Here is a 17,529-nt window from a genome sequence, read left to right as displayed (position 1 = left end):
AGCCAGGATGGTCTCGATCTCCTGACCTCGTGATCCGCCCATCTCGGCCTCGCAGAGTGCTGGGATTACAGGCTTGAGCCACTGCGCTGGGCCGGATTTTATTTTTTTTATGTCATTCCGTGACAGTGCAGATCTTCCTCATTCTTTAGGAAACCTTCAACATATTTCATTGTATAGATTTATCATAAAGTTTCCTCTTGATGAACATTTAAATTCTAAATTTTTGCTTTTGCAAATAATATTATGGTGAATTTTTATTTTTATTTTTTTTGAGGCGAAGTCTCGCGCTGTTGCCCAGGCTGGAGTGCAGTGGTACAATCTCAGCTCATGGCAACCTCCACCTCCTGGGTTCAAGCAAATCCTCTGCCTCAGCCTACTGAGTAACTGGAATTACAGGTGTGCGCCCCCATGCCCAGCTAATTTTTATATTTTAGTAGAGATAGGGTTTCACCATGTTAGGCTGGTCTTGAACTCCTGCCCTCGTGATCCGCCCACCTCGGCCTCCCAAAGTGCTGGGATTACAAGCATGAGCCACCATGCCTGGCCCTACAGTGAATTAATTAATTAATTAATTTATTTATTTATTTGAGACAGAGTTTTGCTCTTGTTGCCCAGGCTAGAGTGCAGTGGTGCAATCTCAGCTCACTGTAATGTCTGCCTCCCAGGTTCAAGCGATTCTCCTGCCTTAGCCTCCCAAGTAGCTGGGATTACAGGCACCTACCACCATGCCTGGCTAATTTTTGTATTTTTAGTAGAAACAGGGTTTTGCCATGTTGGCCAGGCTGGTCTTCAACTCCCAACCTCAGGTGATCCGCCCTCCTAGGCCTCCCAAAGTGCTGGGATTAAAGGCGTGAACCACCACACCCAGCCCAGTGAATATTTTTTATATATTTATCTCTAGGTTCTTTTATGTTTCTATAGGGTAGATTCTTACAAGTGGAATTTCTGGGCCGGGTGTGGTGGCTCACACCTGTAATCCCAGCACTTTGGGAGGCCAAGGCAGGCGGATCACAAGGTCAGCAGATCAAGACCATCCTGGCTAACACAGTGAAACCCCCTCTCTACTAAAAATACAAAAAATTAGCCGGTCGTAGTGGCGGGCGCCTGTAGTCCCAGCTATTCGTGAGGTTGAGACAGGAGAATTGCTTGAACCCAAGAAGCGGAGCTTACAGTGAGCCGAGATCGCACCACTGCACTCCAGCCTGGGCGGCAGAGCGAGACTCAGTCTCAAAAAAAAAATAAAAAATAAAAAAGAAGTGGAATTTCTGGGTAAAGGAAAGCTGCAAGTATTTAAATTTAAATGCCAAATTGCCATCTAAAATAGTTGCCCCAATTTATATTATTGCCAAGTATGAAAATGAACCTTTCCCCATACCCTCCCTGTGCTATTATCTGTCTTTAAAAATTTTATCTAATAGTTAAGAAAATGGAATCTGATTGTTTTAATTTGTATTTCTCTGATCAGTAGTTAACATCTTTTTGTATGTTTTTGAGCCATCTATAGTTCTTCTTTTGCGACTTGTAAATTATTTTCTTCAGTTACCTTTTATTGATTTGTGGGAGCTCTTTGTATGTCAGGGCTATGAATCCTTTGTTTTACATACATTGTAAATATTTTTTGCCAGGATGTTTGTCTTTTATTTTTGTCAGTGATTCTGTGGAATCACTTGTCATATAAAAGCTTTCAGTTTGGATCAGTTTGCCTTTTAATTTAGTTTAGGTGAAGATCTTAATGACAGTTACTGTCATTGAATTAGTCTCCCAAACAGTCCATCTGTTAGTTACTGTATCATTCATTCATGCTTGCCTCTCTGCTGCTTTCCCACAGAAAGGGGAGTGTGTTTGCCTACAGTGTCTCTCTGGATCCTCTTTGTTTATATTGAAGCAGCCATTAGATTTAAAGATCTCAAAAACTTTCATGTAGACCTTTGTCGTCCATTTGCTGCTCACTGGTAAGTATTACATAAATTGTTTATGTGTGTGTATATGTATGTGTGTGTGTGTGTGTGTATATATACATACACATACATACATATATATATATCATACATATATATATATTTTTTTTAGACGGAGTCCCACTCTGTCACCCAGGCTGGAATGCAGTGGCATGATCTTGGTTATGCAACCTCTGCCTCCTGGCTTCAAGCGATTTTCCTGCCTCAGTCTCCCAAGTAGCTGGGATTACAGGCGCGTGCCACCATGCCTGGCTAATTTTTGTATTTTTAGTAGAGACAGGGTTTCATCATATTGGCCAGGCTGGTCTCGAACTCCTGACCTCAAGTAATCCACCTGCCTCGGCCTCCCAAAGTGCTGGGATTATAGGCGTGAGCCACCGCACCCAGCCAGTATTATATTCTTTATCTATAATTCATTTCACTGTAGAATATTAAGTTCAACTGTAAATTTATTCTTAGAAAGTTTACATGGACCCAGAAAGCAGTACAGCATGGTTGGAAAGAGCAGATGAGTGAATCCCAGCTCTGTCCCCTGACAGCTGTGTTGCCTTGTGTGTGTCATTGCCTCTGAGCCATGGTTTTCTTACCTGCCTCTCTGGGTCATGGGAAAAAGGAACTGAAGTGATACATCTAAAGTATTCAACCTAATGCCAAGCACATAGGTGTCTGATGAATGTTAGCTATGTTTATTATAATCAGGTAAAGATTCCAGAAGGTCTTGTTGAAATATATGGCTATTTCATGAAACTTAAAATAATTTAGAATTTCCTTAGCCTATTTATGAAAGTAAGATAATATTATTAATAATTTTTGAATGAATATTATTTCTCTTTATAACATGCTAATGAATATTAAGATATTATTAATTATTAATCTTAACCATGAAGCATTTTTGAAAAAATGAGCTTGATTCTTATTTATATCTGTTGCGGAACTTACCACCTAATGTATGTTTCTCCTAAACACACCAATTTTTACTAATATTTATGGCAGAAACCAAAATAAACAGTAATCAACTAAAAAAATACTGTTTCTAGTATTTTAGTCTTTTTACAAACAAATTAAATGAACTTGGTCAATAAAACATGTCACCGTAAGTTTATAGTGAGACCACATTTAGACTAATTATAAATTGATACATTTTCATGTTAGTGAAACCTATACGGGCTTGACAGTGTTTGCAGAGGCTTTGAAATGTTGTTAGGCAAGCTGATAAGTTCAATGAAAATATTTAACTTTCTGTCCCAGAGATTAGAGTTCTAAGTACAGCTGGTTGAATTTGGTGATACAAATCAAATGTTGGCACTGATCATATCAGATACTTACTTAAATGATTCTTGAATTTATGTATGACAGAATTTATATATGACAGAGTGTTTATGAACCAGTCTTCAAGAAATAGCTGGTGGCAGTACCCCTCAGGCAGCAAGAAGATTAAGTTAAAGTAGTCACCTGAATTTGACCCTGCCTTCTAGTATTAAAAATCAAATGATGTTCTTGTGATTTTTTTTTTTTTTTAACACTTACGTTTACTTTTGGCTACCCATAAAGTCTCTACCCTTTTAGTTTTCAAAAGCATACAGGCCAGGCGTGGTGGCTCACACCTGTAATCCCAGCACTTTGGCAGGCCAAGGTGGATGGATCACCAGGTTGAGAGAGCGAGACCATCCTGGCCAACATGGTGAAACCCTGTTTCTACTAAAAACACAAAAATTAGCTAGGCATGGTGGTGCAGGCCTATAGTCCCAGCTACTCGGGAGGCTGAGGCAGGAGAATCACTTGAACCTGGGAGGCAGAGGTTGCAGTGAGCCAAGATTGCGCCCCTGTACTCCAGCCTGGGCAACAGAGCAAGACTCCATTTCAAAAAAAAAAAAAAAAGGTATAGATAGATGCCTAAGTTCTAATGCATAAGGTAGTTCTTCAGTATTTCTTCAAAGGCTTTAGCTACTGTATCTGACAGTCAACTGTGGTGACTCCTTGAATTAATTTGAAGAATGCCAAAGTCTAATGGAAATTGTCCTCTTATGGTCTAGCAGTCCTGTTGTTCCTGGGGATTTTGTTCTGTGTGCCAGTTGCTTCTGATTTCCACAGTGGACATTACATTTATTTGTGTGTCTAGTGAATGCTATTCTCAACTACCATCATCAATTAGAATTTATCTTTAAATTTTAAGCCATAGGTATTCTCATGTGCTTGAGATACACGTGGTTCATTTTAAACCTGCAATTACTGGCTGGATTGTCTTCTTTCTAGTATTGGGTACCCTGTGGTAACTTTGGGCTTTGGCTTCAAAAGTTACGTAAGCTACAAAATGCGGTTAAGGAAGCAAAAAGAAGTACAAAAGGAGAATGAGTTTTACATGCAACTTCTTCAACAAGCTCTCCCTCCAGAGCAACAGATGCTACAAAAGCAAGAAAAAGAGGCCGAGGAAGGTAGGTCTTTACCCTAAAGCTGTTGGCTTAATAGGCTAGTCATTATTTTGTCTCTTGGTAGAATTTTCTTTTCTGGAAAAGTAGCGAGGATTTTGTTTTTTTCTGTCTAATGGTGTTTCTCCTCATGGTCATTGTTTTGTTTGGTCAATGAAATACAGATTGTGAATGAAGTTTTTTGCATACTGTCTGAAGACTATGTGTTTAAATATGTTTATTTTATTATTTTAAAATATATTTATACCTTTTTAATATTTTAATTCTGATACTTTTTTTTTAATTTAGTTTTTTGAGACAGGGAGGGTCTCACTCTGTTGCCTAAGCCAGAGTACAGCAGTAACAGTTATGGCACACTGCAGCCTCAAACTCCTGGGAGCAAAGTAATGCTCCCTCCTCAGCCTCCTGAGCAGCTGCTACCATAAGCACATGCCACTATGCCTGGCTAATTTTTTAAAATTATTTTTTTGTAGAGATGAGGTCTCATTGTGTTGTTCAGGTTGGTCTCGAACTCCTGATCTCAAACAGTCTTCCCACCTCTACCTCCTAAAGTACAGGGATTACAGGCATGAGCCATTATGCCCAGCCTGTTTTATATATTTTAAAATATATATTCTCAGCAACAAAATAGTATGGAACTATGTGAATTGGTAATTGAAGCAAGTCAAGAACCAAAGTATAAGCACAATGGAGATGTAGACATGTAGAATTGAACTTTAGAAGCCAGATGTCTTCTGAATAGAGCCAAGATGGATAGGTCGTATTCTAAATGCTTTGTATAATGTAATGCAGATTTTAAATTGAACCATTTCTAATGGAATCTCTCTCATGGGCATTTGACCAATAGAAATAGATAATTGGCAGTAACTGGTTTCCATTGGTTTGAGAGTTGAAAGTTTGAGGTCATGTTTTTATATATTTCAAAATTATCTTTTTGTCTGATGTGGTACAAAAATATCTCTTCAAGTAGATTTTAATAAATTGGAATGTGTAGACCCGATACACAAAATTCTTTCTGAGTGGTCTGGTAAAGGATACAGACTTCCTTATTACCTCAACACTAGAGTCCAGAAAAAAGATAGATGTCCTGTATCCTAAAATTATTCCTCTTCTTTTGTTTCATTTAACCTCTTTCTTTTCAGTAAAGTTATTAGCAGTTCATTTACTCCAGGTACTTAAAAAATATGACTTCTTAGGATCTACCTTTGTCCTCTCACCTCAGTGATAGGCGAGTTTGATTTGACTAATACACAAAGTGTGACCTAATTATAAAACCCTGATCTTGTTTTCAAGACTAGACCTTTAGTGGCCATCATTTTCATAAATGATGGTGATTTTCTAAATGTGGAGTTTCTTAAATGTATTTGGATTTTCTTCTGTTTTTTTCCTACATCTTATAGTAAATTATGAGGATTTGCTTCTTGATTAGCGTAATGTACTGTGGTTATTACTTCTAAATGAGTGTGCAAACTAATGTGAATTTCGTAAGTGTAGATAATAGTTTGTTGAATTAATCTGTGTTGTTAAAAAACTAAATATTCCGGTGTGGGCTTTTTGTTTGTTGGTTTGTTTTTGGTATTGTAGCAGCCAAAGGATTACCTGATATGGATTCTTCGATCCTTATACACCACAACGGAGGTATCCCAGCCAACAAAAAACTCTCCACAACTTTGCCAGAGATAGAATACCGAGAAAAAGGAAAAGAAAAGGACAAGGATGCCAAAAAACACAACCTTGGAATAAATAACAACAATATTCTACAACCTGTAGACTCTAAAATACAAGAGATTGAGTATATGGAAAACCATATCAATAGTAAAAGATTAAATAATGATCTTGTGGGGAGTACAGAAAATCTCTTGAAAGAGGACTCATGCACTGCTTCCTCAAAAAATTACAAAAATGCCAGTGGAGTTGTGAACTCCTCACCTCGAAGTCATAGCGCCACAAATGGGAGCATTCCTTCCTCATCTAGTAAAAATGAGAAGAAGCAGAAATGCACTAGCAAGAGCCCAAGTACACACAAGGACTTAATGGAAAACTGTATTCCTAATAACCAGCTAAGCAAACCAGACGCACTGGTAAGGTAAGTGCGCATGCTGTGTCCTAACACTTTCCAGTAAACTTGACATACTCTCGACATACTCCCATATGGGCCTGTAGGGATTGTTTGTAATCAGATACTGTGACTAGTGACATGTGGTGTTTTACATGAGTTTGTTGGCCACCTTGTGTTATTGTGTTGAAGCATTGACTTCAGCTACTTCCAGTGTTCTGAATAAGGAGTGACAGTGATTACTTCCCACATGTGACAAATTGACCTGTAACTTGATTCTTCTAGTAGTGTTGAAAGGCACTTCTTTGGTCCTTGTCCTTTTCTCTTTGCATGTCCAAAGTTCTTTTGGCATAAACACAAAAAGAAGAGTTTGTGCTTGTTCATGCAAATCTCTGCCAAACAGATACACATTGCAGGAGAGGGGTGAGAAAGTTGTCCTTACTACTTTGTGCTTGTTTTGTTTTTCTGTTTGTTTTTAAAATATGAATTATCCTAGATAACTCTGGGAAAGTTAGGTTTGAAAAGCAATTTCCTTCACAAAAATCCATGGACAAACACAGTGTTAGTCATGGAGTTTAATTAGGAATGTTCCTTTTCTCATTTTAATTAAATGAATTTTTTTTTTTTTTTTTTTTTTTTTTTTTGAGATGGAGTCTTGCTCTGTCGCCCAGGCTGGCACGATCTCGGCTCACTGCAACCTCCGCTTCCTGGCTCCAAGTGATTCTCCTGCCTCAACCTCCCGACTAACCGGGATTACAGGTGCTTGCCACCACACCCAGCTAATTGTTTTGTATTTTTAATAGAGACAGGATTTCACCACGTTGGCCAGGCTGGTCTCAAACTCCTGACCTCAGGTGATCCACCCCCTTCGGCCTCCCAAAGGGCTGGGATTACAGATGTGAGCCACTGCGCCTGGCCATAAAAGAACAACATTGTTTTATTATGTTGACTGGCTCAGACTTAATTTTACTGGATTTTATGTGGCTTATGTTAGGCAAACACAAATATGTTGCTTTCACCTCAGATCTTTAATTTGGAAACTGAGATCTAAACTGGAGCTTTTTTGTGTGTATGTAACTCAAGAGGGCAATTGAAACTCTCCTCTTCCAGTAAGTTATATTCCTCTTCCTCTGGCTTGCTTTAGGCAGCCCTTTAGGCAATCCATTTATTCTAGGAAGGAGGCTTTCCAGCATTATAAATGGTATGAACTAGATTATTAATTTGTTTTAATTTTCTGATTGGCAGTTAAACTAAGCGAGGTATATTTGGCTTCTGATAATACAAGCTCTTGAGGTTTCACAGCCCCCAGGCTACTTTGGGAAGCATACTATTGCTGTTGCCTGGCTGGCATCCATATCCATTTGTTAGGACATTCTGGCCATTGTGCCCAGCAGAAAAACCACGTGGAAGAGAACCCTCCTCCAGATGCCCATGGGAGAAAGACCAATTAGTTGACCTTCTATTTCCTTCTAGAAGGAATATCCCACAAATTCACTAAATGCTATACACGAAACATCTGTCACAGCTATTTACCATCTCCTACAAAATTTTTTTTTTTTGAGATAGGATCTCACTGTGTGTGGCCAGGCTGGAGTGTAGTGGCGTGATCACAGCTAACTGTAGACTCCACTTCCCCAGGCTCAAGTTTTCCTCCCACCTCATCCTCCTGTGTAGCCGGGACTACAGGCGCATGCCACTATGCCTGGCTAATTTTTAAAATTTTTTGTAGAGAGGAGATCTCAACATGTTGCCCAGGCTGACCCAAGTTTAGTAATAGCAGTCAAACCACAATACTTTGCTGGTTGTTGCAGAGAAAGCAGTCAGAGCTCGGTCTTGTGCTACCATTGCCCTTGGGTCCCGGTTGTGATATTGACTGACTCTACTATCTGATCTGCTTTTAGTAGAGAAGTTCAAGGACTCAGATGGCTAATTGTCCAGTAAGCTGGGGATGATGACATGGGTCCAGTGCCCCCGTGCCTACATCTAAGGAGTATGCTTCTTCCTGTGGTCACTAATGCGTACTCTGCCTTGACCTGCAGTGCCCCAGGTATTACTCTGTTTTGGAGAACTACTTGCTTTCAAATGACTAATAGACAACATTATATTTAAGTAGGTTTATAAGCTCCCACAGTATTATTTTCAACTTTTAATGTTATAAAAAATAAGGAGATGATCTAACTATCCGATAATGGGAGAAATTTAAAATAAATTATGGTCCATCCATTTGATAAACTTTTAATATAGATATTATATAATCATACTTTTGAGCCATATTAAAGAATATGGGGAAGTATGTCAAAGCATTTCATGAACAAAGGAGAAAGCAATTTAATGAAAAACATTTTTTTCTAATATATGTAGAAAAATGATTTAAAGGGAAAAGAACCAAACTGTTAACAATAGTTGTTACCTCTTGATAATATTGGGCATTTATTTTTTCTTTTTATTTTCATACATTTTCACATTTTTCTATGATGAACAACAGTGAAGAATTTAAAAGGAAAGGCATCTATCTGAGCAGATTATCCAGCTTGGTTAGAGGAGGTCTTATCTTACTTCCTTCTGCCCTTCCTTAACTGTCTCCTCTGTTTCCTCTTGTTTGACTTCATGTATGTTTTGATCCGTATCAGTAAGACTGTGACTGATTCACACCTGACATGTTTGAGTTGTTAGCTAGAGAGTGGGTTTGTTATCCAGATGGAGAAGGCTGGACTCAGTGGTCTCTAAGATCCCTTCTGATGCAAACATACAGGGCTGACAGTATGTACATGAACTGTTTGCTTCTGCAGGCACACTTGGGGTGGTGTACAGTTTCAGGCTGACGGACTTCCACAGGGATGCTTTAGCGATAAAATTGATCTCTTCTTTTTTTTTTTTTTTTTAATTTTAGATTTAGGAGGTACACATGTGTTCATATGCAGGTTTGTTGCAAGGGCATATTGCATGAGGCTGAGCTTTGGGCTTCTATTGGTCCCATTACCTAGACAGTGAACACAGTACCCAATAGGAAGGTTTTTCAGCCCTTGACTGCCTCCCTCCCTTCCTCCTTTTCAAGTCCCTAGTATCTGTTGTTCCAGTCTTTCTGTCCATGTGTCCCCCAAGTTGATCTACCCTTTTCTAAGTGTTGAAGACAAAATTTGAAAACCAGTACTGTATTAACTAACCAGTAACTCTACTGTAATAATAGATTAATTACAACACATTCTACAGCTATGTCTGTCTGAAAACTGTGGGTGAGAACTGCTATTTTTGAGCAACCAATTCAGTGACTTTTGGGGGGAAAGTTTATTACTGCTCCGCCAGTTTCAAGGAGAATTCTTATAGCTTGATTTGGCTGTCCAGTTAAGGTTTGATGGCTATTCCTTGTAAAAGGGCAGGCAGTCTGGCAGGTCTTTCTCAAGCTCTCTCAGCTCTAGGGATGTTCTTTAGTATGCTGTATACCACGGGCTGCAACAGCACACAGGCCAAATCTGGCCCACTGCCTGTTTTTGTAAAAATAAATTTTACTGGAACACAGCCACTCTCATTCATTTACATTATATCAATGGCCGCTTTCGTGCTGCAGTGGCAGGGCTGAATAGCTGCCACAGAGACTATGGCCTGCAAAGCTGAAAGTATATACTGTCTGGCCCTTTACAGAAAAAATGTGCTAACGTCCATTGTATAGCAGTCACTTGTTTTGAAGATCTTTCCCCCTTACTAGATTGTGAGCTCCACGGGGCGGAAGCTGGTTCTCTTCATTTTTAATATCTCTCTATAAAAATAGAGTGCTTAGTGAATGTTGAATCAATGAATGATATATGGGAACAAGGAACTGGTTGAATGGAAGAAGCTCTGCTTTATGAGGAAATACAGGAGAATGTGGAGCAGAAGGTGCTGGGTGGATTGCTAAGGTAAAGAAATGTGGAGGAAGGTGAGGAACCTGGGAATAAATAGGTGTTGCCTGCCTATAGGGTCCTTTCCTAGAAAGTTTGGGAACTTGCCAAAGCCAGTCCGGAGTGCTCTGTTGGTTTTAGAAACATATACCTTACAAAATGACCCTGTGTTCTGCCAGCTTGATTTCTGAATTATTTACCTAAGATATTTAAAAACAGACTTAATGTTGGAAGCCAAAAATGGTTTTGATTCCAACATGAGAAAAATTCTAGTCAAAAACAGAAAATCAATGAGGAAGATCAGTTGTTTTAACTAAGTACTGAGTTGGAAAGGAATAATATAAATTAGAATAAGGTTGGTTTAAAATTTTTCCTCAATGGTCAATTAAAAATATTTTAAGTGTGAAAAAAGTCTTTACAATTTTAGATAAAAAGAGAAAATAGTCCCACAATCATGACACAAATCACTGTTAAAATTTTGTTGTCTTCTCATAGGCTAATTATATATAATTGTCATCATAGCATTTTATAGTGTTTTTTAAAATAGATCTTAATTTTTAGAACAGTTTTAGGTTCACAGAAAAATTGAGTGGAAGATACAGAGATTTCTCATATGCCTGCTGTCCCCACGCATGCCTAGCCTTCCCACTGTCAGCATCCCCCACCAGAGTGGTGCATTTGTTACACAGACGAACCTCCATTGACACATCATCATCACCTAGTCCGTAGTTTACTTTAGGATTCATTCTTAGTGTTAAACAGTCTTATGGGTTTGAATAAATTTATAATGGCATGTATCTACCATTATAGTATACACAGTAGTTTTACTGCCCTAGAAATCCTCTGTGCTCCGTCCATCCATCCCTCCTCCTCTCCCCTGACCCCTGGGAAGTGCTGATCTTTTCACTGTCTCTTTAGTTTTGCCTTTTCCAGAATGTCGTATGGTTGGAATCTCATTGCATAGCCTTTTCAGGTTGACTTCTTTTACTTAGTAATATGCATTTAAGAATCCTCCATGTCTCCTATAATTTCTTTTTCTTTTTCTTTTTCTTTTTTTTTTTTTTTTTTTGTTGAGATGGAGTCTTACTCTTAGTCGCCAAGACTAGAGTGCAGTGGCGTGATCTCGGCTCACTGCAACCTCTGCCTCCCAGGTTCAAGCGATTCTCCTGCCTCAGCCTCCTGAATAGTTGGGATTACAGGTGGCCGCCACTACACCCGCTAATTTTTGTATTTTTCGTAGAGATGGGGTTTTGCTATGTTGGCCAGGCTGGTCTTGAACTCCTGACCTCAGGTGATCCGCCTACCTAGGCCTCCCAAAGTTCTGGGATTACAGGTATGAGCCGCTGCACCCACCTATAATTTCTGTCCCCCCCCCCCCTTCCCCCTCCCCGAAATGGAATCTTGCTCTTGTCGTCCAGGCTGGAGTGCAAGGCATGATCTCGGTTCACTGCAACCTTCACCTCCCGGGTTCAAGTGATTCTCCTGGCTCAGCCTCCAGAGTAGCTTGGATTATAGGCACCCGCCACCATGCCTGGCTAATTTTTTGTATTTTTAATAGAGACGGTTTTTTAGTAGAGATGGAGTTTTGCCATGTTAACCAGGCTGGTCTTGAACTCCTGACCTCAGGTGATCCAGCCACCTCAGCCTCCCAAAGTGCTGGAATTACAGGCATGAGGCACTGCGCCTGGGCAATTTTTTTTTTTTTTTTTAAATATAGAGACAGGAACTCACTATGTTACCCAGGCTGGTCTTGAACTCCTCCTGTGCTCAAGTGATCCATCTGCCCCGGCTTCCCAAAGTTCTGGGATTACAGGCATGAGCCATCATGCCCAGCCCACTCTGTGTCTTTTCCTGGACTAATAGCTCATTTCTTTTTAGTACTGAATAATATTGTGTTGTCTGGATATATTGCAAGTTTGTCCATTCACCTGCTGAAGGACATCTTGGTTTTTTCCAAGTTTTGGCAATTATAAATAAAGCTGTAAACATCTATGTGCCGGTTTTGGGGTGGACATAAGTTTTCATCTTTGAATAAATTCCAAGGGGCACAGTTGCTGGATAATAGAGTATATTTAGTTGTAAGAAACTGCCACAATGTCTTTGGCAGTGGCTAGACCATTTCGCATTCCTACCAGCAATGAATGGGAGTTCCTGTAAATCCTGGCCAGCACTTGGTATTGTCAGTGTTCTGGATTTTGGCCACCCTCATAGGTGGATAGTGGTATCTTGTTGTTTTTTTTTTTTTTTTTTTTTTTGAGATGGAGTCTCACTCTGTCGCCCGGGCTGGAGTGCGGTGGCCGGATCTCAGCTCACTGCAAGCTCCACCTCCTGGATTTACACCATTCTCCTGCCTCAGCCTCCCGAGTAGCTGGGACTACAGGCACCCACCACCTTGCCCAGCTAGTTTTTTGTATTTTTCAGTAGAGACAGGGTTTCACTGTGTTAGCCAGGATGGTCTCGATCTCCTGACCTCGTGATCCGCCCATCTCGGCCTCCCAAAGTGCTGGGATTACAGGCTTGAGCCACCACGCCTGGCCGGTATCTCATTATTTTAATTTGTATTTTCCTGATGACATATGATATGATGTTACATCTTTTTATATGCTTGTTTACCATCTGTGCATCTTTTTTTGGTGAGGTGTCTGTTAAAGTCTTAGCCCACTTTTAAAATTTGTATAAATTCATGGGGTACAAGTGCAATTTTGTTACATGCATAGATTGTGTATTGGTCAAGTCAGGACTTTCACCCAAATAATACACATTTTACCTGCTAACCAACTTCTCATCATTGACCCTCCTTCCATCCCCTCACCTTTCCGAGTCTCCATTGTCTATCATTCAACTCTCTGTGTCCATGTGTACACATTTTTTAGCACCCACTTAAGAGTACGAACATGTAATATCAGGCTTTTCGCGTCTGGCTTGTTTCACTTAATATAATGACCTCCATTTCTACCCATGTTGATGCGAAAGACGTAATTTCATTCTTTTTATGACTGAACAATATTCCGTTGTGTGTGTATACCACATTTTCTTTGTCCAGTCATCCATTGATGGACACTTAGGTTGATTCCGTATCTTTGCTGTTGTGACTAGAGTGGTAGTAAACATACAAGTGCAGGTATATTTTTGATATATTGATTTCTTTTTCTTTGGGTAGCTAACCGGTAGTGGGATTGCTGGATCGAGTGGCAGTTTTACTTGTAGTTCTTTGAGAAATCTCCATACTGTTTGCCATAGAAGTTGTATTAATTTACATTCTCACCAGCAGTGTTTAAGGGTTTCCTTCTCTCCACATCCTTGCCAGCATCTGTTATTTTTTGTCTTTTTGGTATTAGTTTGGCCCGTTTTATTTATTTATTTTTGAGACAAAGTTTTACTCTTGTTGCCCAGGCTGGAGTGCAATGGTGCCATCTTGGCTCACTGCAACCTCCGCTTCCTGGGTTCAAGCAATTCTCATGCCTCAGCCTCTCGAGTAGCTGGGATTACAGACATGCGCCACCATGCCTGGCTAATTTTGTGCTTTTAGTAGAGACGGAGTTTCTCCATGTTGGTCAGGCTGGTCTCAAACTCCCAACCTCAGGTGATTTGCCTGCCTCGGCCTCCCAAAGTGCTGGGATTACAGGCGTGAGCCACCGCGCCCGGCCAGTTCAGCCCATTTTAAAATCAGTGTGTTTGTTTTTTGTTGTTGAGTTCTAAGAGTTCTTCCTATATTTTTGGTAATAGTCCTTTATCAGATGCCTTTTACAAATGTTATACTTTCAGTCTGAGGCATTTTATTCTCTTGATAGTGTCTTATAGAGCAGAAATTTTTATTTTAATGAAGTCTAGCTTATCAATTTTTTCTTTCATAGATCATGCCTTTATAGTTGTGTAGTTTTTGTGTCCTGCTTTTTTCTTTTTTTTTTTGAGACGGAGTCTCGCTCTGTCGCCCGGGCTGGATGGAGTGCAGTGGCGCAATCTCACCTCACTGCAAGCTCCGCCTCCTGGGTTTGCGCCATTCTCCTGCCTCAGCCTCCCGAGTAGCTGGGACTACAGGCGCCCGCCACCTCGCCCGGCTAGTTTTTTGTATTTTTTAGTAGAGACGGGGTTTCACCGTGTTAGCCAGGATGGTCTCGATCTTCTGACCTCGTGATCCGCCCGTCTCGGCCTCCCAAAGTGCTGGGATTACAGGCTTGAGCCACCGCGCCCGGCTGTGTCCTGCTTTTTTCACTTAAATTATATAAAAATCATTTTCTCAACTTAGTCTAACACTCATTTTTACATAGGGTGGAATATTTCATGGCAGGCCTGTGCGATCATTTAGAAATTATGCTCAGCCGGGTGCGGTGGCTCACATCTATAATCCTAGCACTTTGGGAGGCCAAGGCAGGTGGATCATTTGAAGTCAGGAGTTCAAGACCAGCCTGACCAACACGGTGAAACCTCGTCTCTACTGAAAATACAAAATTAGCTGGGCATGGTGGCGCACACCTGTAACCCCAGCTACTTGGGAAGCTGAGGCTGGAGAATCGTTTGAACCTGAGTGGCAGAGGTTGCAGTGAGCCAAGATGGCGCCACAGCACTCCAGCCTGGGCAACAGAGCGAGACTCTTTCTCAAAAAAAAAAAAAAAAGAAAGAAAAAGAAATCACTGTCTAAGATCAGGCAGAGCAGGGTACAACCTGAACTGCTGTCCTGAAGTTTCAAGGCCTACAACAGAGGAGTCAACAATTTTGTTTGCGCTTGCCACAAGGTTCTCTGTCAAAACAGCCCAAGACCAAGTGGTTTCTTGTTGGCAATTGTTAAGTCTTTCAGTTTCCTTGTTAAGGGAGAGAATTTAACTCTTTGAGGTAACAAAATACTAAGTGATCCATAATCTGTGGAAATGTTGAAGCAAACCTCTCTTCTCTGTTTATTTCCATTCCACTGCCTTTTTTGTTAAGACAGATTGATCTTTTGTATTATAGTGTTTATTTTTAATATGCTATCAACCCTTTAAAGTGGTTGAATTGTGTCTGGTATGAAGAGTCAGAAAGGAAAAGTATCCAATTGCTTGGTAAAGTACCACTTAGTAAAACTGAGTAGAATTTAGAATGATGGTTTGTTTTTTTTTTTTTTTTTTTTTTTTGCAACTAGAAGAGATCTAAGAGCTATCTAGACCAGCTTCCTTGAACTCTGTTGTTTTTCATTTTTATCAGTGAAGTAAATGAACCCTAGAAGATTATATGGCTGCTGTGGGTGACCAAGCTAGGGTGATGTTGCCAGGACCAGAACTGAAGTTTCTTGACTTCTGGAACCCTTTCTGTTATACTAGAGTACTTTAAAATTTTTTATCAGCTTGCTTTCTTGTTCTGCTTTATATTTTTTTGGGTTTTTGTTTTGAATGCAAATACAGCTAACATTGGCCCAAGGATTGACACTAGAAGCTCATGGCTAATATCTGTAGAAAAAATGGTTAGAATTTCAGAATTTTTTTTTTCTGCTAGAGAGGTGCTGTTGTGTGTTAAAACTTCTTGCTCTTGCCAAAGACACATGAGTGTACTTATTTATCTCTAAATAGAAAGGGGCCAGCTGCTTGTATCCTTGAAAGCTTACAGAATCTCTGAGACTTCAACTCTGATTAGGGCTAGCTTGGGAATTGGTCTGGTCCAGACAGCCTAGAGCCCCACAGCATGGGAATCGTTCTTTATATCTGGAGTAGGCTTAGCTTGGCAGCAGCAGATATAAGAGCCCTGAACTAGAAGACTTGAGACCAGGGATGCAACCATCAACTTACCCTGCAGAGAGGCCACCATTAACCTTGTTCCTCATTCTGCTTGGAAGGCCTAGAGTCCTGGGGTGTGCACATTGCCATGGTGGTGAGTTCCTAGAAGTTTTGAAGCCATGGAAGAGGAAAGTGCCTTTTCTTAAGGAGAATATGGAAATCTGGGTAAAGTGTAATATATTGAATACTCGGTCTTTTATTCTGCTCCAAATTCATTTGGTTATTTTAGGCACATCAAAATGATATTACTTATAACTTGGTTTGCTCCCACAATTAGTTCTGTTTATTTAGAGACTTGATAGCCTAAAAGGAAATGGGGAAATCATTGCTCAGGATTTTTGCAGGAATCTCCAAGCAACTGGTAGACCTGCCTCAGAGAAGAGGCAGGCATAGAGAAGCACTTTGAGAGATTTTAACTCATTTGTTTACACTGAGAAGTGTTTTTGGGTTTTTTTTGTTTTGTTTTGTTTTGTTTTTGGAGACAGAGTCTCACTGTGTCGCCTAGGCTGAAGTGCAGTGGCGCAATCTTGGAACCTTCACCTTCCAGGTTCAAGTAATTCTCCTGCCTCAGCCTCCCAAGTAGCTGGGATTATAGGCGGTGCCACCACACCTGGCTAATTTTTTTATTTTTTTAGTAGAGACAGGGTTTCACCATGTTGTCCAGGCTGGTCTCGAGCTCCTGACCTCAGGTGATCTGCCTGCCTTGGCCTCCCAAAGTGTTGGGATTACAGGCGTCAGCCACCACGCCCAGCTGAGAAGTGTTTAACTTACACTCATATGCAAGTACTAATTTAAATTAACAAATGTGAGTCTAGAGAAATATTTTTAGAGCTCATATATTGATAACAACGTAATCTATAAATAAGCTATATAATGTTCTAGTCATCAGTGAGTATGTTGAGTAGTATTGTGTTTAGTTGTCTGTGATACGAGTTTTTGTGGCTCATTCCTTTCTAGTTTAAGTTGGTGAGTGAGCAAAGTATCATTGCCCTTCATTGTACTTTCTAGCCCACTTAAACCTTCTATTTATGTTTTAGGATTTTAAAACATAAGTCTGCCCTTTTTTCCTTAAAAGGAAACGATGAAGATAGCAAATGTTAAAAACAATCAGCTTTCTTCTGTGACTAGACTTTCCTGATGGCACACATTGCTCAAATGTGGCTTGACTAGCAATTCACAGACTTTCATACTTCTGAATTTAACCTTGTCTTCCAGCTACCAGCGTTTAATACTGCTGTGTAACCTCTGACTTTTTTTTTTTTTTTTTTTTTTGAGACAGAGTCCCGCTCTGTTGCCCAGGCTGTAGTGCAGTGGTCCGATCTCGGCTCACTGCAACCTCTGTCTTCTGGGTTCAAGTGATTCTCCTGCCTCAGCTTCCTGAGTAACTGGCACTGCAGGCGCTTGCCACCATGCCCAGCTGATTTTTGTAGAGAGGGGGGTTTCGCCATGTTGACCAGGCTGGTCTTGAAC

General features: G+C 40.3%; 1 protein-coding gene across 4 annotated transcripts in view; it reads left to right on the top strand.

Moving 5' to 3' along the window:
• The window catches only part of MACO1 (macoilin 1), a 71,082-nt gene that overhangs the window by 23,099 nt on the left and 30,454 nt on the right, over positions 1 to 17,529 (top strand). For 3 of the 4 annotated variants that reach the window (XM_023219597.2, XM_023219598.1, XM_023219599.3), the window contains exons 4-6: positions 1,829 to 1,952; positions 4,212 to 4,390; positions 5,969 to 6,470. In XM_023219597.2, the coding sequence (XP_023075365.1) occupies positions 1,829 to 1,952; positions 4,212 to 4,390; positions 5,969 to 6,470 (805 nt within the window). The remainder of the gene's footprint in view (positions 1 to 1,828; positions 1,953 to 4,211; positions 4,391 to 5,968; positions 6,471 to 17,529) is intronic. The other variant, XM_023219601.1, reaches the window with a different exon arrangement.

The sequence above is a fragment of the Piliocolobus tephrosceles genome, chromosome 1, assembly GCF_002776525.5.
Source record: "Piliocolobus tephrosceles isolate RC106 chromosome 1, ASM277652v3, whole genome shotgun sequence".
NCBI classification, from domain to species: Eukaryota; Metazoa; Chordata; class Mammalia; order Primates; family Cercopithecidae; genus Piliocolobus; species Piliocolobus tephrosceles.
The sequence above is the reverse complement of the archived record's forward strand: the minus strand, read 5'-3'. Positions and strand labels throughout refer to the sequence as shown.